This window comes from Zootermopsis nevadensis, unplaced genomic scaffold (assembly GCF_977971745.1).
Source record: "Zootermopsis nevadensis isolate Lab colony 2312 unplaced genomic scaffold, Znev_1.0 Znev_ptg000023l, whole genome shotgun sequence".
NCBI classification, from domain to species: domain Eukaryota; kingdom Metazoa; phylum Arthropoda; class Insecta; order Blattodea; family Termopsidae; genus Zootermopsis; species Zootermopsis nevadensis.
Window position 1 is genome coordinate 2326352 of NW_028259155.1, and position 23201 is coordinate 2349552.

Genomic DNA, 23201 nt, shown 5'->3' on the forward strand with positions numbered 1-23201 from the left:
CCTTGCACGTCTTCTAGTGACATATCTTTATTGTTCTCCTGTATGAACACTCTCGGCTAGTATAACATTACAATACTCTGATGAAAATGGTTGTTCTATTTCCTTACATAAGTAGGTTTCATCTACATAATGCTTTTGCTTGTATAATGTATGAGGTCTGATATGAGCATTGTCATTTCAACATTTTGCCATAGATTAGCAAAGCAGTATATAAAATTTTAATTAAGTGTCTGTCTGTGTGATGTCTCAAAAATGATCTCACATTTATTTAAGTACACATTTTGTGTTCAGAGCACATAATATTCAATATTATGTGTACACTTTTTTCTACTATTTGTACAAAACATGCTAATTCAGTCCAATGCTTTAATTTATGTCAGATCTAGTGAACATACAAATATTATCAACCTTTAGCAATGAGCAATGAATGATAAGCAACCTAAATTGACCTTAGATTTTGGCAAATAGGCTTTAGGTCTTTCTCTAGCATTCATTTACCAATACAAATCCCCTGAGTTAATCATAATGATGTAATGTTTGTGCTAAATATTATTTACATTTTCATGCAGGTAATGACAATTCAGCCTGAGTACTTTTCTGTCATGTTGTGTCTCGCTGTTCCTTCAGGGCCGCAACATGAGTCGGCAGGGGCAGCCAGCACAACCGCAAGCACAGCACCTGACAAACCCCTGTCAACCGCGTGGCAGGCAGCGCTTGGGGCTACAGCAATGAGTGCAAACAAGAAGCGGCCAGTACGTCGTGGGGGGAAACCTCCCCCTGACCGGCCTCAGAGAGCACTTTTCTGCCTGCCTCTCAAGAATCCCATCCGGAAAATATGTATCGACATCGTAGAGTGGAAGTATCCTTTCACTGTATAATCATTAGAGTTTAAATTCACAAATGGGCCTTGTCGTAGGTGTAGAAATTTTAATATAAATGTGCTAAATGTTTTTAAATTAAATATCTGTAATTTTTTTAATTAATTGCAGTAGGTTGTAAGTATCATTTGAAATATATCTGTCGATTTCAAAATTTGCTTTCAATAAGTAAATGGATTTTAATTTCACATTATCATATTCTAATACCAAAGCAATCACAAATTATTACATTGCTTATCCAGACTTTAAAATTGGCAATTACCATTACTTTCATGACAAAATGGAATATAAATCAGTACTTTTATGGAAACTCACATAGGTCTTGTTCAGTGTGGTAGGAGCAGGTTACGAGAAATTGGCCTGCATGTTAGAAGCAGTGAAGTCATGTGGATAAGCTTGGAGTTGAATGATCACTACAACTGGCACTTTGCCCGCATCTAATTTTGGCATCCATGAAGCATATAGTGGGCTTGTGTTAACAAGGGAAGGCAAAAACAAAAAATAACGTGGTGTTAGCATTTAGCATAGTTTCAAGTTCGCTGATATTTTATTAACCATTGTCTATGTCTTTAATCAAGATTCTTCTTCTTCTATGGCTCTCCGGTCCGTATTCGGTCCATGGCCTCCTCAATTATCTTCCGTCCGGTCCTCTGTTAGGTCCGTCTGTCCGAGGGTTCGATTGAGGTTTCAAAACATCTTCCTTTTTACGGTGCAAGGTTGTTAGCCTTGCGACCAACCCCCAACCTGGAGGACCAGGGTACATGTCTTAGTCTGACCTCTCCCCCTCAACCAATCTGGCTAGGGAGGCCCTACCAGTAGCCATGCTACCACCAGCATAGCTCTTGGGGTCACTGAGGTACTCAAGCCCCACCACCACGACAAGGTGCAGGTACCATTAAGTGAGGGGAATATTTAAATGCATTTTTAAATGTGTACATATATAGGAATTTGTTTTATCTGTCCTTAACAAAAATTTTCAGACCATTTGAGTACCTGATTCTGTTGACCATCTTTGCCAATTGTGTGGCCTTGGCTGTGTACACACCCTACCCAAACAGTGACTCCAATAGCACAAACCTTTATTTGGTAAGTTATGTTGTATGTCTTGTGTTTCAGTAACTACATTCAGCGATGTCCAAGATTTTAACTACAGACATTCTATTAAGCACACAAAATTTATATTTTATGACCTATATGTGTGTGTATCAAAAAAACAAGTGCATGATTTGTCCTTTGAAATATTATTGCACTAAAGATCATCTTAACAGATGAGTTATTCTTACAGGAATTTATTCTGTTCACTTGTTATAATTAATTTTATGATCAATTTTCTTTTTCTCGACTAACAGTGGAAGTATTATCGAGCTTAGTCGTTACATGATAATAATTTTGTTATACTGTTGTTTTACTGACAGATAGAAATACTAAGTCTAATGCAGTACGTAAGAATTTAAAGTAAATCTGAGAAAGTATCTTTATCTTTAGTCGAGAAGATATAAGGATACCAACAAAATCAGATAAATGCGTGAGAAAGTGAGGAGACCGCCTTCCACAGTTTGGCATTCTGTTACCAACCAGTAAGATGATACAATTTAGAATGACAAAGATAATGATGAAAATACCAAAGACCATTTTAGAAAAAAATAAAAATAAATAAAGGCCTTACTGATCAATAAAATAATGACCAATAATTATATCCATAATTTAACGTTGCTGTAATCTATGGAAAACATTAAAATTATATAAATTATTAGTACTATTAACATTTTAATTTTTGTTTTTACAGGAAAAGATAGAGAATGTGTTTTTAGCTATCTTCACAGTTGAGTGTGTGATGAAGATCATAGCGTACGGTTTAGTGGCCCACCCTGGCGCGTACCTTCGCAACGGATGGAACTTACTAGATTTTACAATTGTAGTAATAGGGTAAGCATTGACGCCTGCAAGCTTAAAATTGAAGCATGCTTCACTGGATTATGAATGCTTATTGTTTTAAAAACAGATATATTATGTAAAATACACATTTACTAATAGAAAGATGATCATTCATTTACAGTTTAATATTTCAGTGTTTAAGACAAAATCATTAAAACATCTCTTATATGAAAAGAAGTACCAAGAGGTCTTGGGGATCGGGTGTCAGTGTGATGTATGAAATTCAAACATGTAAATTTATTTGCTTTTGAAAGCTTCAAAACTTACTTCTGAACATGTAGTATAAAAATTGTATGTCTTATCTATTTCAGATTGTTAAGTTCAGCATTGTCACATTTAAAGATGGAAGGTTTTGATGTTAAAGCGTTACGAGCGTTCAGAGTTCTAAGACCGCTGCGCTTGGTTTCAGGAGTGCCAAGTTAGTATATGCGTCTTCAAATATTATTGCAAGCTGAAATATGTGAGAGGAGAAAGGAAGTTAATATAATAAGAACTGTAGATACATCAGACAGAATTGCAGACATTATTTTCATTGGAGAAATCATATACATTTCTGCTCTATTTTGTATAAGTGGCCATATTCTGTTATCGTCTCTGAACTGCTGTACTATATTTCTTTTTCACTTACTCACAAATCTTAAATATGGGGAGCGTGAGGGTAGTTCAATAGAAGCCTGCCCAGAGTACGTCAGTCCTGATTACTATGTCGTACAATCCCATGATTCCGCTAGAAACATAGAGTAAGTTAGTTGCATTACGATCTTTAGAGAGGCATGTGGTACTCTAGAAAATATGGCGTATAACAATAGTATTAAAAATATATTAAAATTGGCCGTCAATCACAATATAAGATAATTAAAAGATTAAAATATCATTTTTCGTTCCGTATCGAGTACTCGATTTACATATGGAACATTTACGACGACATGTTTCAGCTATCATAGAGCCGTCATCAGGTGTTATGTTATAAACTTTTTAACTGAATTACTGATTTATAACATCTGTCCATGTAAGATGAGCATGCTATGATTCAGGGTTTAAATACAGCAGAGGTACATCTGCAGATGCAGGAGTACAGCTGTTAAGAATAAGGGTCCAGGGGAAGTGACTTGTAGAATCATCCTCTCCTATGGTAGCACGTGCCTTCACATATCAAACGCAATCAGCGTCTGTGTGCAGGATATGCATTGGGAGGCACTTGGGCATCTGGTGTACAGTTCCTATATCTGCTACCGTGATTTCCACATCTTAGACCCACTGAAGCGGGCGCTCTAGGGATGCCGATTAAATTCAGACGCTAATGTGAAACAAACTGTTTACCCTACATACGGAGTCTGTGATTAAAAATTAAATAATGTTTCTGACAGCCATTTGCACTGCTCCCCTTTACATTTTATCGCAATATGTTAATTTAAATGTAATCATGTCTAAATATTTCCCAGTTTTTTCAATTTTGGGAAATGGTAGCCCTGTCATTGTTTTATTCTCCTGTCATGATATGTGTGAATCCAGTTTTGAGAGATGTGTAAGATGTTGCGAAATTTTTTGAATTTAATGGCTATTTATCACAGGAGAAATTTTTAGGTTTTTTAATAGATTACAGATGCTGTAACATATACTGGAATGTTTCTTCTGCCGTACCAGAGTTAATTAATTTTTGTATTTTTTTTCTTTCTTTCCAGGTTTGCAAGTGGTGTTGAATTCAATTCTCCGTGCCATGGTGCCTTTATTACACATTGCTCTTTTGGTTCTGTTTGTTATAATTATTTATGCCATAATTGGTTTGGAGTTATTCTCAGGAAAACTGCATGAAACATGTTATAATAATATTACGGGTAAGTTATTAATGCCTCTGTCACCACTATCCTCTCCTACAAAAACTGTGTGAACCTACTGCTATCAGGCTAAATAAAGAATTTATTTTATGCAGTTACTTTGATGTTTTTTTTTTTTTATTTCCATGTCAAGAAGCTGCATATTTTTAAAAATATTATCACGCGCAATGTCTCGGAATCCCGCGCTCAGTTATGCATTCACGTAAGTTTCAAGTAGCGTTGCAAGTAGATTTTAAAAGTTGTGGCGTAAAAAAAATTTAAATACAGTTTAATCAGCTGGGTTCATACACACGCATACATATACATTTTTAATTTTATTTCCAGGTGAGATGATGGATGAGCCGCATCCATGTGGGAAAGCTGGCTTCCAGTGTGATGCAATTTCGAAAAACATGGTGTGCAGGGGAAGATGGGATGGTCCAAATAATGGTATTACCAATTTTGATAACTTTGGTCTTGCCATGTTGACCGTGTTTCAGTGTGTCACCCTAGAAGGCTGGACGGATGTTCTCTATTACGTAAGTATAGGTCCTTAAGACAGCGAGCCTAAATGTGATTACAAGTCACACAGTAAATAGTAAAGACAACACATATACATATATATATTGGTCACAGAGAAAGGATTCAAATAACAAGAAATATTCACTTTATCAACTAATACAAACTTTTTTAAGTCCTGAATTTCATTTTGAGGTCCCGTGAATGAAATCGAAGCACAGCTAACTGAAAATGAAGTGCAGAGGGAAATGTTGACTTCAGTTTTCTGGGTTATGACACTGCATTCTTATAGGTGGTTACTGGTATTTTGGAGGAATCTATTGCCTCCATCTTCAGGGTATAATACTATAGAGCATCATAACCCAGAAGGCCACAAATCACATTTTTAATTCCTGAAAACTACTGTATCTAAGAGAGATGATGAATATTCATCGCCCTGATGACGGAGGCAGTATGACCTCTGAAACGTTGGTTAACATCGACCAGACTACACAGCGCAACAACCCAGAAGACAGAAATCTTCAGATAATATATTGTAATGTAATATAATGTATGTCCCGCGCCGTAGCCGCGTGGTCTGAGGCATCATGCTTCGGACCGGCGATACGGAATGCGCGCTGGTTCGAGTCTCGGGGGAGAAGACATTTTCTCATGAGATTTTCGACCGGTGTATGGGACCGGTGCCAACCCAGCATCGTGAGGAAATTGGGGAGCTACAATGGGTAGCGTAATCTGGTCAGGAAAGCTAGCAATGGCTGGGGGTTTGTCATGCTAACCACACGTTAACCTATATCTGGTTGGATGATCGTTCACCTCTGCTTAGGCATGTGAACGTGAGGCCAGCAGTCAAGCTAGTCGGCTTTGGCTCTCAGAGGGCTGTTACGCCACGGATTTAATATAATGTATAGTAGGCATGTGTGTGTTCATCGTACATGTCTTCTGTCATCCTATAATAATTTTACCTTGTTTTGAATTCTTTCAGGTGGAAGATGCAATGGGAAATAGCTGGCAGTGGATTTACTTTATATCAATGGTTATACTAGGAGCATTTTTTGTTATGAATTTAATTCTTGGTGTTCTCAGTGGGTGAGTTGATGCCGTGAATTTACCTACGTGAGACGAATGTCCGTTGTACTAGTATATGTCATCTGATTTGTTGCTGATATTATGAAAAAATCATACCTTATACAGTTACATTTTGTATTATTGTAATACTATTGATGTGTCTGGAAGATGTAAGCTACAAGATGGTATATAAGATAGTGTAATTGCGTCATATTGTGAATATTCTAACAATTATTTATTTTAATCCGTCTTATCACAATATTTAAAATTTCTTATAATTAAGATAATAAAATATCATTGATGTTCCATATCGATTGATCGATTTACATTTTGGAACATCTTTTACACAACATGTTTCAGTTTTTATAAAACCATCATCAGGTGTAAATTATTTACGAACTTAAAACTCAAATATGATTCCATTTGGTGATGTTTCATGCCATTTGTTTTTCAATTTTGGGCGAGGTGTTGTCTTTTCTTAATTTATCAGACGTACATATCGGTCTTAGATGGAAGAGTGATTGTTCCGATATGTTCAGAAGTACTACTGTCATCGTATCCTATAAAAATTAAGAAAAGACAACACCTCGCCCAAAATTGAAAAACAAATGGCATGAAACATCACCAAATGGAATCATATTTGAGTTTTAAGTTCGTAAATAATTTACACCTGATGATGGTTTTATAAAAACTGAAACATGTTGTGTAAAAGATGTTCCAAAATGTAAATCGATCAATCGATATGGAACATCAATGATATTTTATTATCTTAATTATAAGAAATTTTAAATATTGTGATAAGACGGATTAAAATAAATAATTGTAAGATGGTATATGTTAATGTATATCTTGTGCTTCCAGGGATAAGGCATGTTAAATGTTGAAGGTTTTCGATTTTGGCAGACATTACGTTTGTTGTCTTCAGGATGAATGTGTCCTGGAGGGCAAATAGATTTAGATCAGACAATAGGTGGCAAGTTAGGTGTGAAGGATTTGATTTAAGAAGGTTCTATCCAATCGGTAGTGAGTACGTGGTTGTGGAAAGGTGGCGAAAATGTTTTTAGGGATCATGTTATAAGAATAGGAGATTCTGAAAATTTTGTTGATGACGTAGTTTTAAAATAGAGTCAGAAATTGTGTGTCCTTGGTGAATTTGAATGTGGAAAAAAAATTTTGTTAAGTGGTATATATATGTTGTGGGTGCCCTGATTTTTCAGTAGCCTTGAGATGCAATCACTTACACCTTGGATGACGGTAAGTATGCTATGTGGTCTCTTTTTACCTTGTTTCTTTTGATGACAGGTCTAACCTTGAAAATCGCAATTTGAATGTGTGTCAAAACACTGGAAAATCTTCAACATTCAATGCAGTTTATCCCTGAAAATTGAATTTGCACATTAAAGTCCAGTAATGAAAATGCAAGGATGATAATGATACTCTAATGGCGATGAATAAGTACTTATATACAAAGGTTGTTTCAAAAGTAATTTACAAACAGGCACAGCATGCAGTAAATCTTTACAAGTTGAATCATCTTACCGACAGTTGTTGAGCAGATACAAACATGTGTTTGGGCAGTGAGAATAGTCTTTGCATATGCAAATGAGAATGAAATACAACTGGACCTAAGGCTGTGAAAGTTTGAAAACCATCGAGGTGTTTTTTTTTTATGAAACTGATGTTCTTTGTTTGCAGAGAGTTCTCCAAAGAGAGGGAAAAGGCAAAAGCCCGCGGTGATTTCCATAAACTGCGGGAGAAGCAACAGATAGAGGAAGATTTGAGAGGATATTTAGACTGGATTACACAGGCTGAGGATATTGAACCTGAAGGAGAAGACGGAGCTCACAATCAGGATGGTCTAAGTAGGTCATAGTCAAAAGCAGAGATGAACAGATACATTTTTTAAACAGCTAATTCAGTGGGCTGACAATTATCCATTGTCATAAATGTGGAAAGTGGAATCAACCTATTTTTATTTAATCAAAAAATGTTTCAATAATTTCATTTTTGTAGGTATATTTAAAATGCAAATTGTCTGGATCATATTTACAGAAAAAATTAATCAGTGAAGCAGTTCATTTTATCACAGATATATTCTATATGTAAACCTCTTTCTGGTATTTTTTTAATGTATTAATCAGTGTTGTATCAACTATAGAAGTTATGCAGCATGAAGTGTGATATAGGAGGATTGATTTGGTCTTTTAATATGTGGTGGTCGTTTAATATCCCATATTATAAAAACTAGAAAGTTAAATCAAAGTATAACATGACTTTGACTAGAAGATTGTGGTTTTAGAAATGGCAGTAGTCATACAGCAGTGACTAGATAATCATTCATTATAAGTGATTTAGTAATGTTTTATTTATTCTAATTAATTTTACAGATTTATTTTGTGTTTATTTTCTTTTCGCAGCCAAAATAGCAAATGAAACAGAATCTGCAGATCGGGCAGAGGGAGAAGAAGGAGAAGTTGAGCAGGAATCTTGGTGGAGGAAGAAAAAGAAAGTTTTTGACAGGTAATGTGAGGTAGAAAGAAAGACGTCTGGAAAGAAAATTTGAAACGACTGTTCAAAGATCTTAAGCTCTTTTATTAACCCTTTTGCTGTGCGTTACTTTCCTGTAATAATGAAATTAAAGGTAAGAAATATGAAAATGTTCAATATTTATTTTCAAATATATTATAACAACATTCTCATACAAATTCTAATTCTTCAAACCAGATGGCAGCACCATGCAGACCAACATAATTATGTTTATATAGCACAGCCCCCAAACCTAAATTGGGAAATGAAACAGACTAACAGATTACCTGGTGGACACTGCATTGGCCAACCAGGAACCTCACCTAAAATCAAAAAAACAATTTAGAAAATAATAGCCAATGGAGTTTTTAGCAGATGATAACTCAGGCAGAAGCCTGCATAGCAGAAGTATTGAGTTACCACAAAAAGGAGTTAAAGGAGTGGTGGAGATAAATGGGGTGAGGATAAAACAGACGAAAAATGCAGGTGCCCAAGTTGGCAATTTCAGAAAGCCCCCAGCCAAACAGTCTTAAGGAAATTGCTGGATTTCCATCCCCATATAGACAACTTACAGTAAAAGAATGGATATTATTTAGCATTTATGGTGGATGGTGTCAAGATAGGCATCGCGTGTTGTGTAATAAATTGTGATATGGCAGTTTATGTAACAGGCCTCTGATATTTGTTTTTATAAAACTTTTAATAGGCTTGCGCCCTTTAAAAATTTAAAGTGATAGACAATCATTGAATGTTAGAAATAGACTGTCTTGTAACTGTAACAGCTTAGTCATCATTTATTACTGACATTGATATATTTCAATATTATGTTGTCATGATATATTTTAGGGATAATATGTTGTTGATACACTATGTAAACTCCAAGGTTCACACTAGCACTTTCAAAATATGAATTCCTGGTATTATTAAAGTAGCTGAATGAAGCACATTGTCTCTGTGCCCTGATAAAATGGTTGAGAAATCAAAATATTTGAGAACACTTTCATAAATCATGTTCTGCTGGATACTAATTAAGTAAATTTTTATATTCATTGATGTGGTTATAGTACTGTTATTATATTATTTCCCACATATCAAATAAGATATTATGTTGGCTTTCCAACTATTTTATATATAAATTTTCACATTTGAGTGATCAAACAATACGAAGTAGATGTAAAGTGCTTTCTGTATGGTAAAATCTCCTGAGAATTGATTATCTTTAAGGGAATTACTCAAAGTTCAGTTGTCTCTTAGAGTGCTTAAGATGTTGGTAATCGAAAGTATAGACCTAATTTTAATAAACTGTTCGTGTAGTTTAGAATTGTTTTCTGTAGAGCACCGTGCCTTAAATCAGCCTTTAAATAATGTTACAGAAATAATCGAAGGATGAGGCGTGCGTGTAGGAAAGCTGTCAAGTCGCAAGCATTTTATTGGCTCATCATTGTGCTAGTATTTCTCAACACAGTGGTCCTTGCCACTGAGCATTATAACCAACCGGAGTGGCTAAATGATTTTCAAGGTAAACTGTTTATATATATAAATTTCTTTGTGTCTCTTTAGAGGCGTGTAAAATTATTATTTTGATTTAATATTCTGGTCACAAATTGTTATGTTTTATATTGACATGTATAGTTTTATATTTAAATGACTGTCTTTAACAATCTTTTCAGAGACTGGCAGAACTGTTGTTAGATATATTTCCTATTTAATTTCAGACATTGGTTGGGTAATAAAACGTAATCTTTTCTCTTTTTAGATTGGACAAACCTCATCTTTGTTGCACTGTTTTCGATGGAAATGTTGTTGAAAATGTACAGTTTGGGATTCCAGGTAAATGAATTGTGTAGATGCAACTGGCATAATTTAGAGAACATGTGAATTTTTCATGTTATTACCATGAACTTGCATAGCATGTTAGAGTAACTTTTGTAATAAAGGATTTAATTTTCATGTCTTGACACAGGAAACTGAATAGAGAATTAAATATAAGACTTAAAGCTTTAAATTCTTAATAGTCTGATACTTTTTTGCTGATATTTCACTTTATTCTCTCAGTTAAATACTGTACATTTGCGTCATCTACACTGAGTAGATTGCTGTAGTACAAAGTGTGGGAATTTCAGTTTTTCTTCAAGTAGTAATTTAAGATGAAGATATGTATGAAATATGAAACATGTTTTTCTTTTTCTTTTTAAGGGTTATTTTGTTTCACTCTTCAACCGATTTGATTGCTTTGTTGTGATTGGAAGTATTGGTGAAATTGTTCTGACACATACGAAGGTGATGCCACCATTAGGGGTGTCTGTGCTCAGATGTGTTCGCCTGCTGCGTGTGTTCAAAGTAACAAAGTGAGTTCATAACATACATATGTATACACACAGAAAGAAATCTTTCTCATTGTTTCATCGTCTATGATTTGCAGCCTCCATATTGGCGAACATACCATAAACATAAAATAGAAATCACAGGTGTGTTCATGAAACAAAATTGAGATGATCTTTGGTCAGGTATATATTCCTGTTTTCTCAGTATTTATTTTGACAGGAATATGACTGTAAAACATCAGTGTATGTCATTATGAATCATACTGTACTCACCTTTACGAACCATTTAAAATAATTGAAATAGAACAGCTTGATGCTGAAATAGTAATCAGATTTTAAATACAATTTGTCTGATAGGTACTGGCGATCCTTGTCCAACCTGGTTGCCTCGCTGCTAAACTCCATTCAGTCCATAGCATCGCTGCTGTTACTGCTGTTTCTTTTCATTGTGATCTTTGCTCTACTTGGAATGCAAGTATTTGGTGGCAAGTTTGACTTCGACAATACCACCGATAAACCACGCAGTAATTTTGACAGCTTCTGGCAGAGTCTACTTACCGTGTTCCAGGTATTATCAATGTTTATAACATGGTAGTATGTTATATTGCACTGTGTCATGCTGTCACATGATTCGCTATCCTATATTATATTAATTATATAATTTATAGTTTAGATGCGTCATGTTTGTGTTTTCAATTCATACATATATTTATTCTTCAAGTCTATACACAAACTATATTAATATTGATGTTAAAAATTAAAATTGATATAAATATTTTGCGCTATTCATAGTTTCCTCGATGTTACAATTTGCGCTATGTATTACAACATGTTTCGATGTCTCAGCATCATCTTCAGGTTTTATTTTTAAAACTATTCAACCTACAATCTACAAATACTGAAAAGCGTACATTAAAAAATATTGAATAGTTTTAAAAATAAAACCTGAAGATGATGCTGAGACATCGAAACATGTTGTAATACATAGCGCAAATTGTAACATCGAGGAAACGATGAATAGCGCGAAATATTTATATCAATTTTAATTTTTAACATCAATATTAATATAGTTTGTGTATAGACTTGAAGAATAAATATATGTATAATTATATAATGTTCATCTCATGTGTCCTTTTAGATACTGACTGGTGAAGATTGGAATACTGTTATGTATGTTGGTATTCAAGCTTATGGTGGAGTTTCTTCTATTGGTGTTTTGGCATGTGTGTACTTCATCATTCTCTTCATCTGTGGTAACTGTATCCTTTTAAATATGTAGCAAATACATGACAAAGATTTAATTTTAGTAATTATACAGTATATTCCTGTTATCTTCAAAGTGTTTCTCATAATTATTTTGTCAAGAAGTATGTTGAATCTGGAAGTTCAAAACACATATAAAGTCATCTAAAAACTATTCAGTTGAACGTATCTTTGAAATATTTGTCATTAGATCACTTTTATATAGAAGAATAATAATAAGTTTTATATATTTATTAGTGGTTTTACAAGTATAGTGGTTGCAGTAGGCGAGTCAGTTGTACGATAGTATATAATGTTTCGTCTGCCTCCAGGAAGGATGAGGAACTTATCGGACTGAACGCCTGAACAAAACAAATACGCTGATCTCGCCACCTCAAGTACACAGAGTATTTTAGCCCAAAATATCCAAGCTTTGGAAAACACGTCTTCACTGCGTATTCTCACATTTTTAATCCAATATTTTTCCATTATCTGAATCTTAAATGCATTATTCTTTAAAGTATCCTGACCTTGACCAAAGTACAGATATTTTGTTAAATGTCTTCTTGGCTATTGCTGTGGACAATCTGGCTGATGCAGAATCTTTAACAGCCATTGAGAAAGAAGCAGAAGAGGAGGTAAGAAGAGTTTTTGGATTGGCTCATGCACCTGATAATCTTATTTAGATATTCATGTGTATGGAAGTGGTGTTTTTTCATGCACATTAAATCATAGTGTCATTTCAATATTCGTTTAGGCAGAAAAGCAACAGAAATCTCACAGTGGTTCACCAGCACGGGAAGAAGGACAGGGTGAAGAGGAAGGTGGAGAAGAGCAGGAGGAAGAACTTGCCGAAGATGTTGAGAAGTAAGTACCAGAGTTCTGTTTGTAATGACGTGCCCCAGTGTAAAGCGAAATCCCAGTAGGCACATAAGTCATGTGAAGGATTTTCTTACCAAGTCTAGTCATGATTTGTATGATCGAGTACTTCAAAAGCTTCTAATCAGCTCCAGGCTATTTTATTTTATAAAAATTGTATAGTAAACTAAATTAAAAACTGCAGGAAATTTTCAAAGCATTTCCTTCTTATTTTAAAATTTTTGATACTATGATTTTTAATTTCAATTTTTTCAAAATACTGAAATCAAATGTCAGTCATGTGATGTAACCTTTTTTAATGCTCCATGCAGTGTTGTGCATTTTGACTGATGTGACTGAACGTGTCTTTTAGTTTGGAGAAAGAAGACGCTGGAAGTGAAACTAAAGTTCCGTTGGACCGCGGAGACAGCGAAGATTACGACGACGAGGAACATACAGATAATCAGGGTAGGAAACTAAAGAACTCACTATATTATATTTATGTTGTACTGTTTAATGGAGTCTTATAAATTGGTGTGACTTATTTTAGCGCTAAATAACAGGTCTGAGGGCTGCGTAACATTCATGTCCTTAGTCGCTGTTAAACAGTAGTTGAAATAAACCATGACATAATTTGCTTAATTTTTCTGAAATGCTTAACTTGATGCTCTATGAATATTGAATTTCAGGCATGTCTAGTGAATATGCAATTCGAACCAGTTTAAAGTTGCTTCCTTTAAAGTGCAACAGTGTTCTTAGAAGAGCTAGGTAAAACTAACTTCCTTGTCTTTCATTTTATTGTTTGTTTTCTTTTTGGGAATGTACTTTGTGCATTCTGAGACTACCTCAATTAAAACAGTTTGTATTCCTTTCCAAAACACGTGGATAAAAGTAAATAATTGCATCTTTTTAAATTATCCAATTTATAATTTAGATTATTTTTTTGTGAACCTATTTTTATAGACATCCTGTGAGTAATTCATGTTTCCCTTATTCATTTATATTATAGGAAATATTTCTTTCAGTCATGCCTTTTAGGAGTTCTGTGGCTGTTGCTGATAACAAATGCTAATTTTTTTAGCTGTAAAATACTGTACTTTATTAATTTTAAAGAAACCTTTAATCTGGGACCAAATTGTAACATTATTTAAACCATAACATTGAAATTATTTATCCAACACCTAATTTAAGGTATGACATTGTTATTTTTATAATAAATCTAATTCTTCTTGGCTAAATATTTCTAATAGTTACACCAGGGGTGTGAATACTTTATCTATGAAAGAGATTTGAACAGTATGTTTTTATTTTTTCAAGTTATGTGTTTATAACAGTACAAAAAGTGAATTAATAGCTTGGAAGCTGATTTTCCCAAGCTGTGCGGTTTGCATTAAAATTTGCAGATGAAGATGATGAGGATAATGAAAGCGAGCATAAGACATCAGCACGGCCTCGCCGAATGTCGGACGCCGGTATGAAACCAACGATTCGTCCACTTCCTGAGGGAAGTGCATTCTTTATATTTTCCAATACCAACAGGTAAGGCAGATTTCTTATCTTGGGCTTGACAGTGCTAGTTTGGTCTCCCACCTCTATCACCCCCTCCTCAGCTCTAAATTTGATATGACCACTTTTTAGTAGTTCCCTTGTTTAAATTTTTTGTGTTTACTTTAAGCTACAAGTCAAAGTGTATGCAGGTGGCCAACCTAAGTAAGCTTCTTTGGTTCATGAGCAGAAATATAAAAGTGAGTTTCCTCGCACTACGCTTTACAAATTATATTCTAGACTGAAAAGTTCATGAAGTTCTTAAAATCTAACCAAGAGAGGGTTGAGATGTCTAGCTGTAAACCCAGAACATTTAAGAAAATCATGAAAAAGAAACATCTAAATATATTTTTTTATATAAATTTGTTTTACGGGTGACTTTAAGTCCCGTGGATTATTTCTGGGAGATACACACAAATAGATTTAGCCTTTCTGTAACTCTCCTCTTTATAACTAAATGTCCCACTTGTTCACACTTTTTACAGAATCCTTCTTGGGAAACTAATAGTAAAATCAGCAAGTCAGAAAATTATCTGCTGTTTATGAGTTTACAAGAACCTGCAACTGGACAACTTCAAAATTTTTTAGGAATTTTCAAAATATGGACAATTCACAGGAAGTAATAAGGGGTAATAGGCAGTAGGGACCAAAAATTTGGGAATTATTTATCAGTAAACAAGTTGTTTGATAAGCCCTAGATTTTATTAGTATAGTTCCATTAAGTTATTTTGATCCAAAATATTAGGGGATACATGTGTTTCACAAATTGTTCATCAGGGAGAGAAAATGGCTTATTCTGTCAAAAGTGGCAAATTGAAAATAATGGACTAGTCATTAAGTGACTTAATATTCAAAACTGAGTAATAGAGTTAACTAAAAAATCTTTACATGCAGTTATATAAAATAATAGGAACTGCTCTTACAGATCAAACGCATGGCAGCTAAATGCTGTGTAATTTTATAGAGTAAGTATTGATTTCATGGGTACATTATCTGGTTAAGGTGTTAAAACTTATTAAATGCTATTTCAATGTCTCAAACATCTTTGTACATTACTCAAATATAATTTTTCCAAATTACTCAAAAAATAATGATTAACGATGTGGAACGTTCAGTTTCTGTAGTATTCTGAAATCAAAATGTGGTCATTCAAGTTTCTTACCTAGCTAGTGTTCTTTACCTTCCTACATACCAAACGTGCGCAGTCAAGCCCACATGTGATTGTGCCTGTCTTATGTTAGTGTGGCATCTGTCTCTGTTCTAACAGACATGGATGAAATGGACGACGGTATCTCAGCTCGACCCAGACGACTCTCAGAATTCAACATGGCTACCAAGACACAACCCATTCCTCCAGAATCTTCATTCTTCATTTTCTCTAAATCAAACAGGTGACACGTAGCAAGCAACGTTGCCTGGTAGCCTCGTTCCTGCACTTGATATCAGCTTCCAGTCAAAGTTTATGTTTGTCACTTTTGTGTGTTGTATTTCTGTGTGTTTAAGTTGTGTTTGATGCTAGTACAAGATTTATTTTCAGATCTTCAATGTAATTCTCAGTTAATGAATAATATTAATCTCAATTTAGTATAAAAGGACTAAAGATAACACCTTGAAAGAGGGCAGAATTTATGCAGTTAGAAGGTGTAAGTCTAGAGAATAAATCTGGTAGGACTGATAATTATACATCTTATTTTTAAATTTGCCAGATACACTTTTGATTTTACAAGTGCTTGTTTTAACATGTTGCCTTCCGTTTACACAAACAAAAGAATGGCGTAAAGTTATATGTATGCTTGGAATAGTTACGCAAATACATAATTGGCTTATTGAGTGTTAAGGAAAGATTTCTTGTTTCACTGGGATGCAGTATAATTAGAGTCGGCGGAGGAAAATATTAAAATGGAACCATTTATTTCAGATACTCTGCAAAGTGTCATTTGAATATTCTTGTACCACAGTGATGTTTTAAATGGAATTATACCAGTTGTAATAAGTATGGTATATTTTGACACACAACTTTTCATATGATTTATGTGTGTTCAAGTCTTATCATAGTGAAAATTTGATTACATTAAACAGTCTGTTTTTACAGGCAGGTATTATTCCAGTATCTATATTTTCAAATGCAACTTAAACTCATGTGAATGTCTTAAAATTGAAGATTTATGTATGTAGTTTTGTATGATGTTTGCCTTATCTTTCTTCTAGGGAATGGTAGTTAATGAATGCACTCTTCTACAGCTGAGAATATATTATTCATTAGATTACTTATTTTGTGTCATAACACTGATAATCTTATGTGGATAAACCACAGTATCATTTCTATTCTTTATTTGTCTATTTTAGTATTATACTACAGTAGTTTATGTAGCAATTTTATTTCTATTAAAATGAGTGAGATATACATTTACATATTTAATGCATAAACAAGCAATAAGGTTTTTGTAGTGCACACGAGAAATATACAAGTGTAGTAACTTTTGTTTTATGCCTGAATCAAAGTATTTGCTCACTCACATGCTTGAATTTCATATATGATGCCATGCACGCTTACGTCCTCTGTCCTCGTAATTTGTTAGATGTTTCTTCAGTTATTGTTGAGTAAATAGTTGACTTTTCCTATAAAATTTCTAACCTAAAATAAGTTAGTGTTTTAAATAATAATAACATATTTTATAAATGTTTTATCTAAGAAATTTTAAAATGGTTATAGGCATTAATTACATTTATTTGCAAAGTAGTAATTTTCAGGCATTCTATTTGCTATGAAACCATTTTTGTAGACCTGATAAAATATCTTTGTAGCATCCTCAAGAAAAATCTCTTACGCATACTTGTTTTTAATATGTAGAAAGTTAAATTAAACTTACTACATATATTAGGAAAGAGTTTATATTAATATGTCATTCTCTATATTAAGTCTGTTTTGGTAATTTGCTATATTGTTGCACATATTACGAACATTGTTTCACACAGATGTATATTTACTCATTTTGTATGGCAGTCTACACGCATTTCGATTTCCACCTTTGATAATTGACAGACCAGACTACAGACTACATAATGTTACATCCCGAAAGACAGCCATTTTCCTTCTCATCATCATGAGAACCTCAGATTTCACTGTTGTCAGATTAATTTTATAATTCCTCACTTTATCACATTTACACTAATAACATATGATAGGTACGTATAAAATATGGTAAGTATGTCTTTGCAGTCAAGATTATTTGTATATAAATACCATTCTAATTTTATTATTGTCATGGAATTATATCTTAAAAAATAGTAACATGATACACACTGAAATTACTAGCATGTGTAAATATAAATTGGAGTTAGCTGTCATCATATACATATATTTTTGTGTTCTGTCTTTTTTTACCTGAAGTACTCGTACTACCATTTCCTTGTACTCGTGTAATTTATTCTGCAGTTAACTTATGCGTTTATGGATGATTTTTAACGTGACTCTTACCATGCCATATAGCAAACAGTGACACTACATGTCTTCTTATTCAATTATATATTTTCTTTCATGTCAAATGGCGTATCAGGATCCGGGTGTTCTGTCATTGGTTTAGCAACCACAGTTACTTTGGAAATGTGATACTTGTGTGCATTATGATCTCATCAGCCATGCTCGCTGCCGAAGATCCCCTGAGAACTAATACGCCTCGAAATGAGGTGAGTTTTCTAGTCATGACAACATATACTATATGATAATATTTTATTGCATTTACATATCAATTATTTCAAAATACTTTGTGCTTTTATACTGTCTTGCATGAGAGTGTTGTTTCTTTAAAAATCATATATTTTTTTCAATCTTATTTGAATTTAATATGAGAGATACTTATTAGAATCTAATGAAAGATACTTCAGGCCAAATCTATTATTTAGTTATGATACTTTTAATTAATTCTTATGTCATGAAGATGATGCAAATATAAATTTACAGATCCTGGGAAAATTTGACATCTTCTTCACATCAGTTTTCACAGTGGAGATCTGTCTGAAGATGATTTCGTATGGCTTTGTCCTCCATGATGGGGCGTTCTGCCGTTCAGCATTTAATCTCCTTGACTTGCTCGTGGTGTTTGTCTCTCTTATTGCCTTGAATATGGGGTATGTAGAAGGTTAAATATTTTATTGTGTCATTACTGTTTTCAGTGTTAATTTGTATGTGTTAAAATAAGATGAAAGACTGGAAGACCTCCATTTCCAGATTTTATTATTATACCTCAAGAGATCATAATACTTTCTGACTTAATATTTGTTAATAAGTGATCATGCCAAGAGACTTGTATTTCCATGTGTTTTTAAAATCCAATCTTGAAAATGAAGGAATATAGCATTAATATTTAATGGATCTACTCACATACTTCAGTGTTACCAGGTTTATTTTAACAGATGTTATTACCACTTTGCAGTGGAGGTGCCATTTCAGTGGTAAAAATCCTTCGAGTTCTGAGAGTTCTCAGGCCTCTCCGGGCAATCAACAGGGCAAAAGGGCTTAAGGTAAGGAATCTGGGATCCATAGTTAAGTGTTCTAACCAATACATATGTGTGAGGATATTATATAATTAATATTAAAATAATTATATTATATAATTCCTAGACATACAGAATTTATACATATCACCTTACATTACCTTAAATTCTAATTTAACTGAGAGTAGTAGATTTAGTAGTATATTTTGCATGTTTTCCAGTTAGAGAATAGAAAACATTCTGGACAACGTAATATAATTTATGCAAGTAAGATAAAATGACGATACAAAAGTGTCCTTCTTTACTGTGGTTTCCATCGTGTACATAAATACAGCATGAAGCAGGTGGGAGACTGGCAGAAGAGCTGTGTAGTGCCAAGTGACCATATAGTTTGGTTGAATGCTTTTGATATATTACATAGCATGGGGCATCTGAGGAAGAACCTGGCCCATGATTAATCAAATACAGGAGACAGCAAGGTGTTTCCAAGAGACACAGTGCCTGGTATTTGTTGATGGTGTATCTGTCCCTATAGCATGTAGTCCAGTGCGTGATAGTCGCAGTAAAGACTATTGGCAACATTGTCCTGGTCACCTGCCTTCTTCAGTTCATGTTTGCTGTTATTGGAGTCCAGTTGTTTAAGGTAGGCAGCAGTTAAAGCAATTAATGTTTATTGGCAAATGCACCTCTGGGTATAGATTAATCTTTTGGGTTTTAAGTTTTCAGTTTTGGTTTTTTTTAATTTGACAGTATTAATTTGTTTGTGATGTACAAGATTCGTTTTATTTAAATTAGTCCTTGTGGTTTTGTGTTCTCTGAAGATGACGCAGGGAGTCAGTCAGCAAAGTGTTTTTGTGCTCCCACCCAGCCTTGTCAGTTGCGTTGCACTGTGCTACGCCGTGTTTGCCAATGCCCTGACTAATTTGCATGTCAGTGTGATTTATAAATTGTGTCATACAATACCTGTCTATGTTTCTCCTGTTACCTAGTTCGTTAGCCCGTGCTGTAACGTAGAAAAATAAAGTCTTGAATCTTTTAAATTATGTTGCAAAATTTATGCTCTTAACCAGTCATTCTAGGACAGGGCAGAGCAGTGGGGAGAGGTCGCAAGGCTAGCAAGGGAGCCACCAGGTAACTGGAAGGTTGGTGGTTGGTTCCATCCTGATGCGATGACAGGATGATTCTTGCTGCATGCATTGGCTCTTCCTGCGTGCTTTGTTACTTACATGGAATACAGGGGCAGATAACTCTAGAAAATGGTTAGCTGTGGATTGAATGGGGAGAATTACGTGAGAAAGAGAATAGGTGTGTAGTTGCCTCATTTCCTTATTGTCTTGCTACATAAATATTGTTTTCTGTTGGGTTCTTATTATGAAATGGCTTGGTTGCAAATTGCTTGCTGGCTCCCTCAGCTGTCATTCTGGTCCCCCCCCCCCCCTCAACACACTTGTTCTTCATTGAAGTTTACACAGTTTCAGTGGCCTGAATTTTACTTTATTTTGAGTTTGAAGACTGGTTTATCTCTGATCCTATGGGATACAAAAAAGGAATCTGGCAAGAGTAAGATGCTGGCCATGCAGTTAATCAGGCATCAACGAGCTAGAGAGGGAGAAACAAACAGAAAGCAGAAGCAACAAAAAAAAAAAAATCTAAAACAGCTTTTAGAAGTGGATTGCTCATTAATAATTCTAAAACAGTCTAACAATCTTTTCAATCACCTAGATCTGTTTTTTCTCCTGTTTGGTTGCTTGTGCATTTCTAGTTTTAGAATTTGTCATGGTGATAACATGAATGTTGCTATTTTTTTCGGAAGAATATGTTTGTGTGTTTCAGTCAGCATCTTAATCTGGCCCAGGCTCGCTTGCTTCTTTCCTTCCATAAACCGCCTCCCAACCAAGTGACCGGCATGGAGTTGCTCTGCTCCGGTATTTTTGGTCCCTTAGGTGCATTTGACCGGATGCCTGTCTGCCTGCCAGTTGAGGGCTTTGGGCTAGTGTAACTGAGACAGACCGATTCCATACTGACATTGCCTCTCTCTCTCTCTCTTTCTCTCCTCCCCTAGTACGTAGTGAAATGCGTGATAGTAGCCATTAAGACGATCGGCAATATCATGCTGGTAACCTACCTTCTGCAGTTCATGTTCGCTGTCATTGGAGTGCAGCTATTCAAGGTAACTCCACCGTTACATATGTTCTGCTCACTGCACTGTGCTCCAGTCAACATGCTTCTCTGCTTTTGCTTATATTACTTCAGTTTAGTGAACAAATGTCCTTTCTTTCTCCTGTCATCATTTATCGATGTCTGTCTAGCTTTCATGTTACGTGCTTAAGTGCTTTCTTTCTTGTACACTAGCTTAATTGCTCACTTGTGTGTTAACTAAATTGCATTTTTTTAAATATTTGTATCTGTGTGTGTTTGTTGTCTGATTTAAATTTGTTTGCTTATAGCTTTTTATTTTCTTTCCTGTGCTTGGCTGTGTTTGCGTGTCTTTGCTCACTTGGTACTTGTGTCCATTTTGATTACTACTTTTTTTTTGTTTAATCAGACTTCACTTTTTGTGTGCCAATTTAAATAATTATTTTGCATATTTGAATTTCTTATTATTGCATTTTAACTTTTGATCTCCGTCTCTTGAGAAACATGTTGCATGTAATTAAATTAAGTGTAGAATATGGTGTAAATATTTCTCTCCGGTTTGACTAAATTTTGCATTTTTCTGTAGCATACAAATACAAAACTTCGAAACTCTTGCAGTGAATTTTTATTGAACATTTCTGAAACACTTCTGAATGCATGTTCCTAAAGTTTAAATTAGTTTAGGATCTTTGTCCTGTATTTCAGGAAACTGGATCTATTTTCTAAATGTACTTTAACTGTTTTTATCTTTATGAAAGTAAGTTTATTGACTGAAAGTGTTATAGGTTTGTAACTTGGATCAGCGAATCCTTTTACAGTTTTCAACAATTAATCAGGAAGAAGAATGCATGATAATGTATTTTAGAATGGTGTGACATAATGGGATTCCAAGTTAAGTTGCATAAATAATAACATATATATGAATTAAGTAAATCTCTAATATAAAACATAGATAAAATATATTATATATTTTATATCTCTAACATTAGCCATTTTCATATACCAAATTATAATCATTTAGTCTTGTCTTTTCAGAGAGATGAAAGTTCAATGTTGTTTACCCCTAGGTGTTAACATGTTGCCTCTAAATGAAGAATTTGAAGTAACAGACATTTGTGCCACGTAGTAAGATGTTTTCTTTAAACACGCAGTTACCAAAAATTAACAGGAATTCAAATTTGGGAGAAAATATTGGACTAATTCTAACTAGAACTGGATTTTGTACTGCAGAATAATGAAAGCTTGTGTCTTATGCATCTCAATCTGTTTTTTTATCGTGAAGTATTATACTCACTTAATTCATCACTATTTACCAGGCCACTGATGACTAAACTTAAATACTTCACTGTTTCCACATTTCTTGCATGTGACAGTCACTCCTACTGAAAATTATTTTTTAATGCCACTAGAAATCAAAGAAGACGTAACCAGAAGGTTATTGTAGTTCATGTGGTTTCATTGTGAACATATTTATCATATTCATGTTTTCTTCCTGCTTTCTGATTTTCTACACCAGCTTCCTGTCAGTTTCATAGCCAGGCATTCTAAGAAACACGAGTATTGATGAAATATTTAGTTGCAACTTGAATGCTTTAAGTACATTATTCTGACATTTACATATTTTGCAACACTGAAGCATTTTATCACAGTTGATGCTATCACATTATTCATGCTGCTCTCTACACTTTGACACCAATTTTGTTTAGTTCTGTTTTGGATATGCATTGAAACATATTCTGATTCAGGATTTGAGACTTTCGCGGCGAGTACAATCAATAATATCTTCTCGGGCAATCAGCCACTTCAACTGGTTACCGTAGTAAAACCAGTTTACTATAGTAACCAGTTGACGCGACTGATTGCCC

The 23201-nt window shown here is 34.3% G+C and overlaps 1 protein-coding gene across 16 annotated transcripts in view; it reads left to right on the forward strand.

Moving 5' to 3' along the window:
* Ca-alpha1D (Ca[2+]-channel protein alpha[[1]] subunit D) overlaps window positions 1-23201 on the forward strand; it is an 88325-nt gene that overhangs the window by 37257 nt on the left and 27867 nt on the right. For 7 of the 16 annotated variants that reach the window (XM_087354707.1, XM_087354708.1, XM_087354700.1 and 4 more), the window contains exons 2-24: window positions 628-859; window positions 1859-1964; window positions 2665-2804; window positions 3125-3231; window positions 4496-4648; window positions 4973-5166; window positions 6129-6232; window positions 7907-8073; window positions 8629-8731; window positions 10111-10256; window positions 10494-10567; window positions 10934-11085; window positions 11419-11629; window positions 12200-12320; window positions 12850-12941; window positions 13061-13170; window positions 13535-13629; window positions 14565-14700; window positions 18264-18393; window positions 18668-18834; window positions 19140-19227; window positions 19736-19843; window positions 21263-21370. In XM_087354707.1, coding sequence (XP_087210833.1) covers window positions 729-859; window positions 1859-1964; window positions 2665-2804; window positions 3125-3231; window positions 4496-4648; window positions 4973-5166; window positions 6129-6232; window positions 7907-8073; window positions 8629-8731; window positions 10111-10256; window positions 10494-10567; window positions 10934-11085; window positions 11419-11629; window positions 12200-12320; window positions 12850-12941; window positions 13061-13170; window positions 13535-13629; window positions 14565-14700; window positions 18264-18393; window positions 18668-18834; window positions 19140-19227; window positions 19736-19843; window positions 21263-21370 — 2943 coding nt within the window. In that variant the 5' untranslated portion in view covers window positions 628-728. Of the gene's footprint in view, window positions 1-627; window positions 860-1858; window positions 1965-2664; window positions 2805-3124; window positions 3232-4495; window positions 4649-4972; window positions 5167-6128; window positions 6233-7906; window positions 8074-8628; window positions 8732-10110; window positions 10257-10493; window positions 10568-10933; window positions 11086-11418; window positions 11630-12199; window positions 12321-12849; window positions 12942-13060; window positions 13171-13534; window positions 13630-14564; window positions 14701-15973; window positions 16098-18263; window positions 18394-18667; window positions 18835-19139; window positions 19228-19735; window positions 19844-21262; window positions 21371-23201 lie in introns of all 16 variants that reach the window. The other 9 variants (XM_087354703.1, XM_087354706.1, XM_087354715.1 and 6 more) reach the window with 6 other exon arrangements.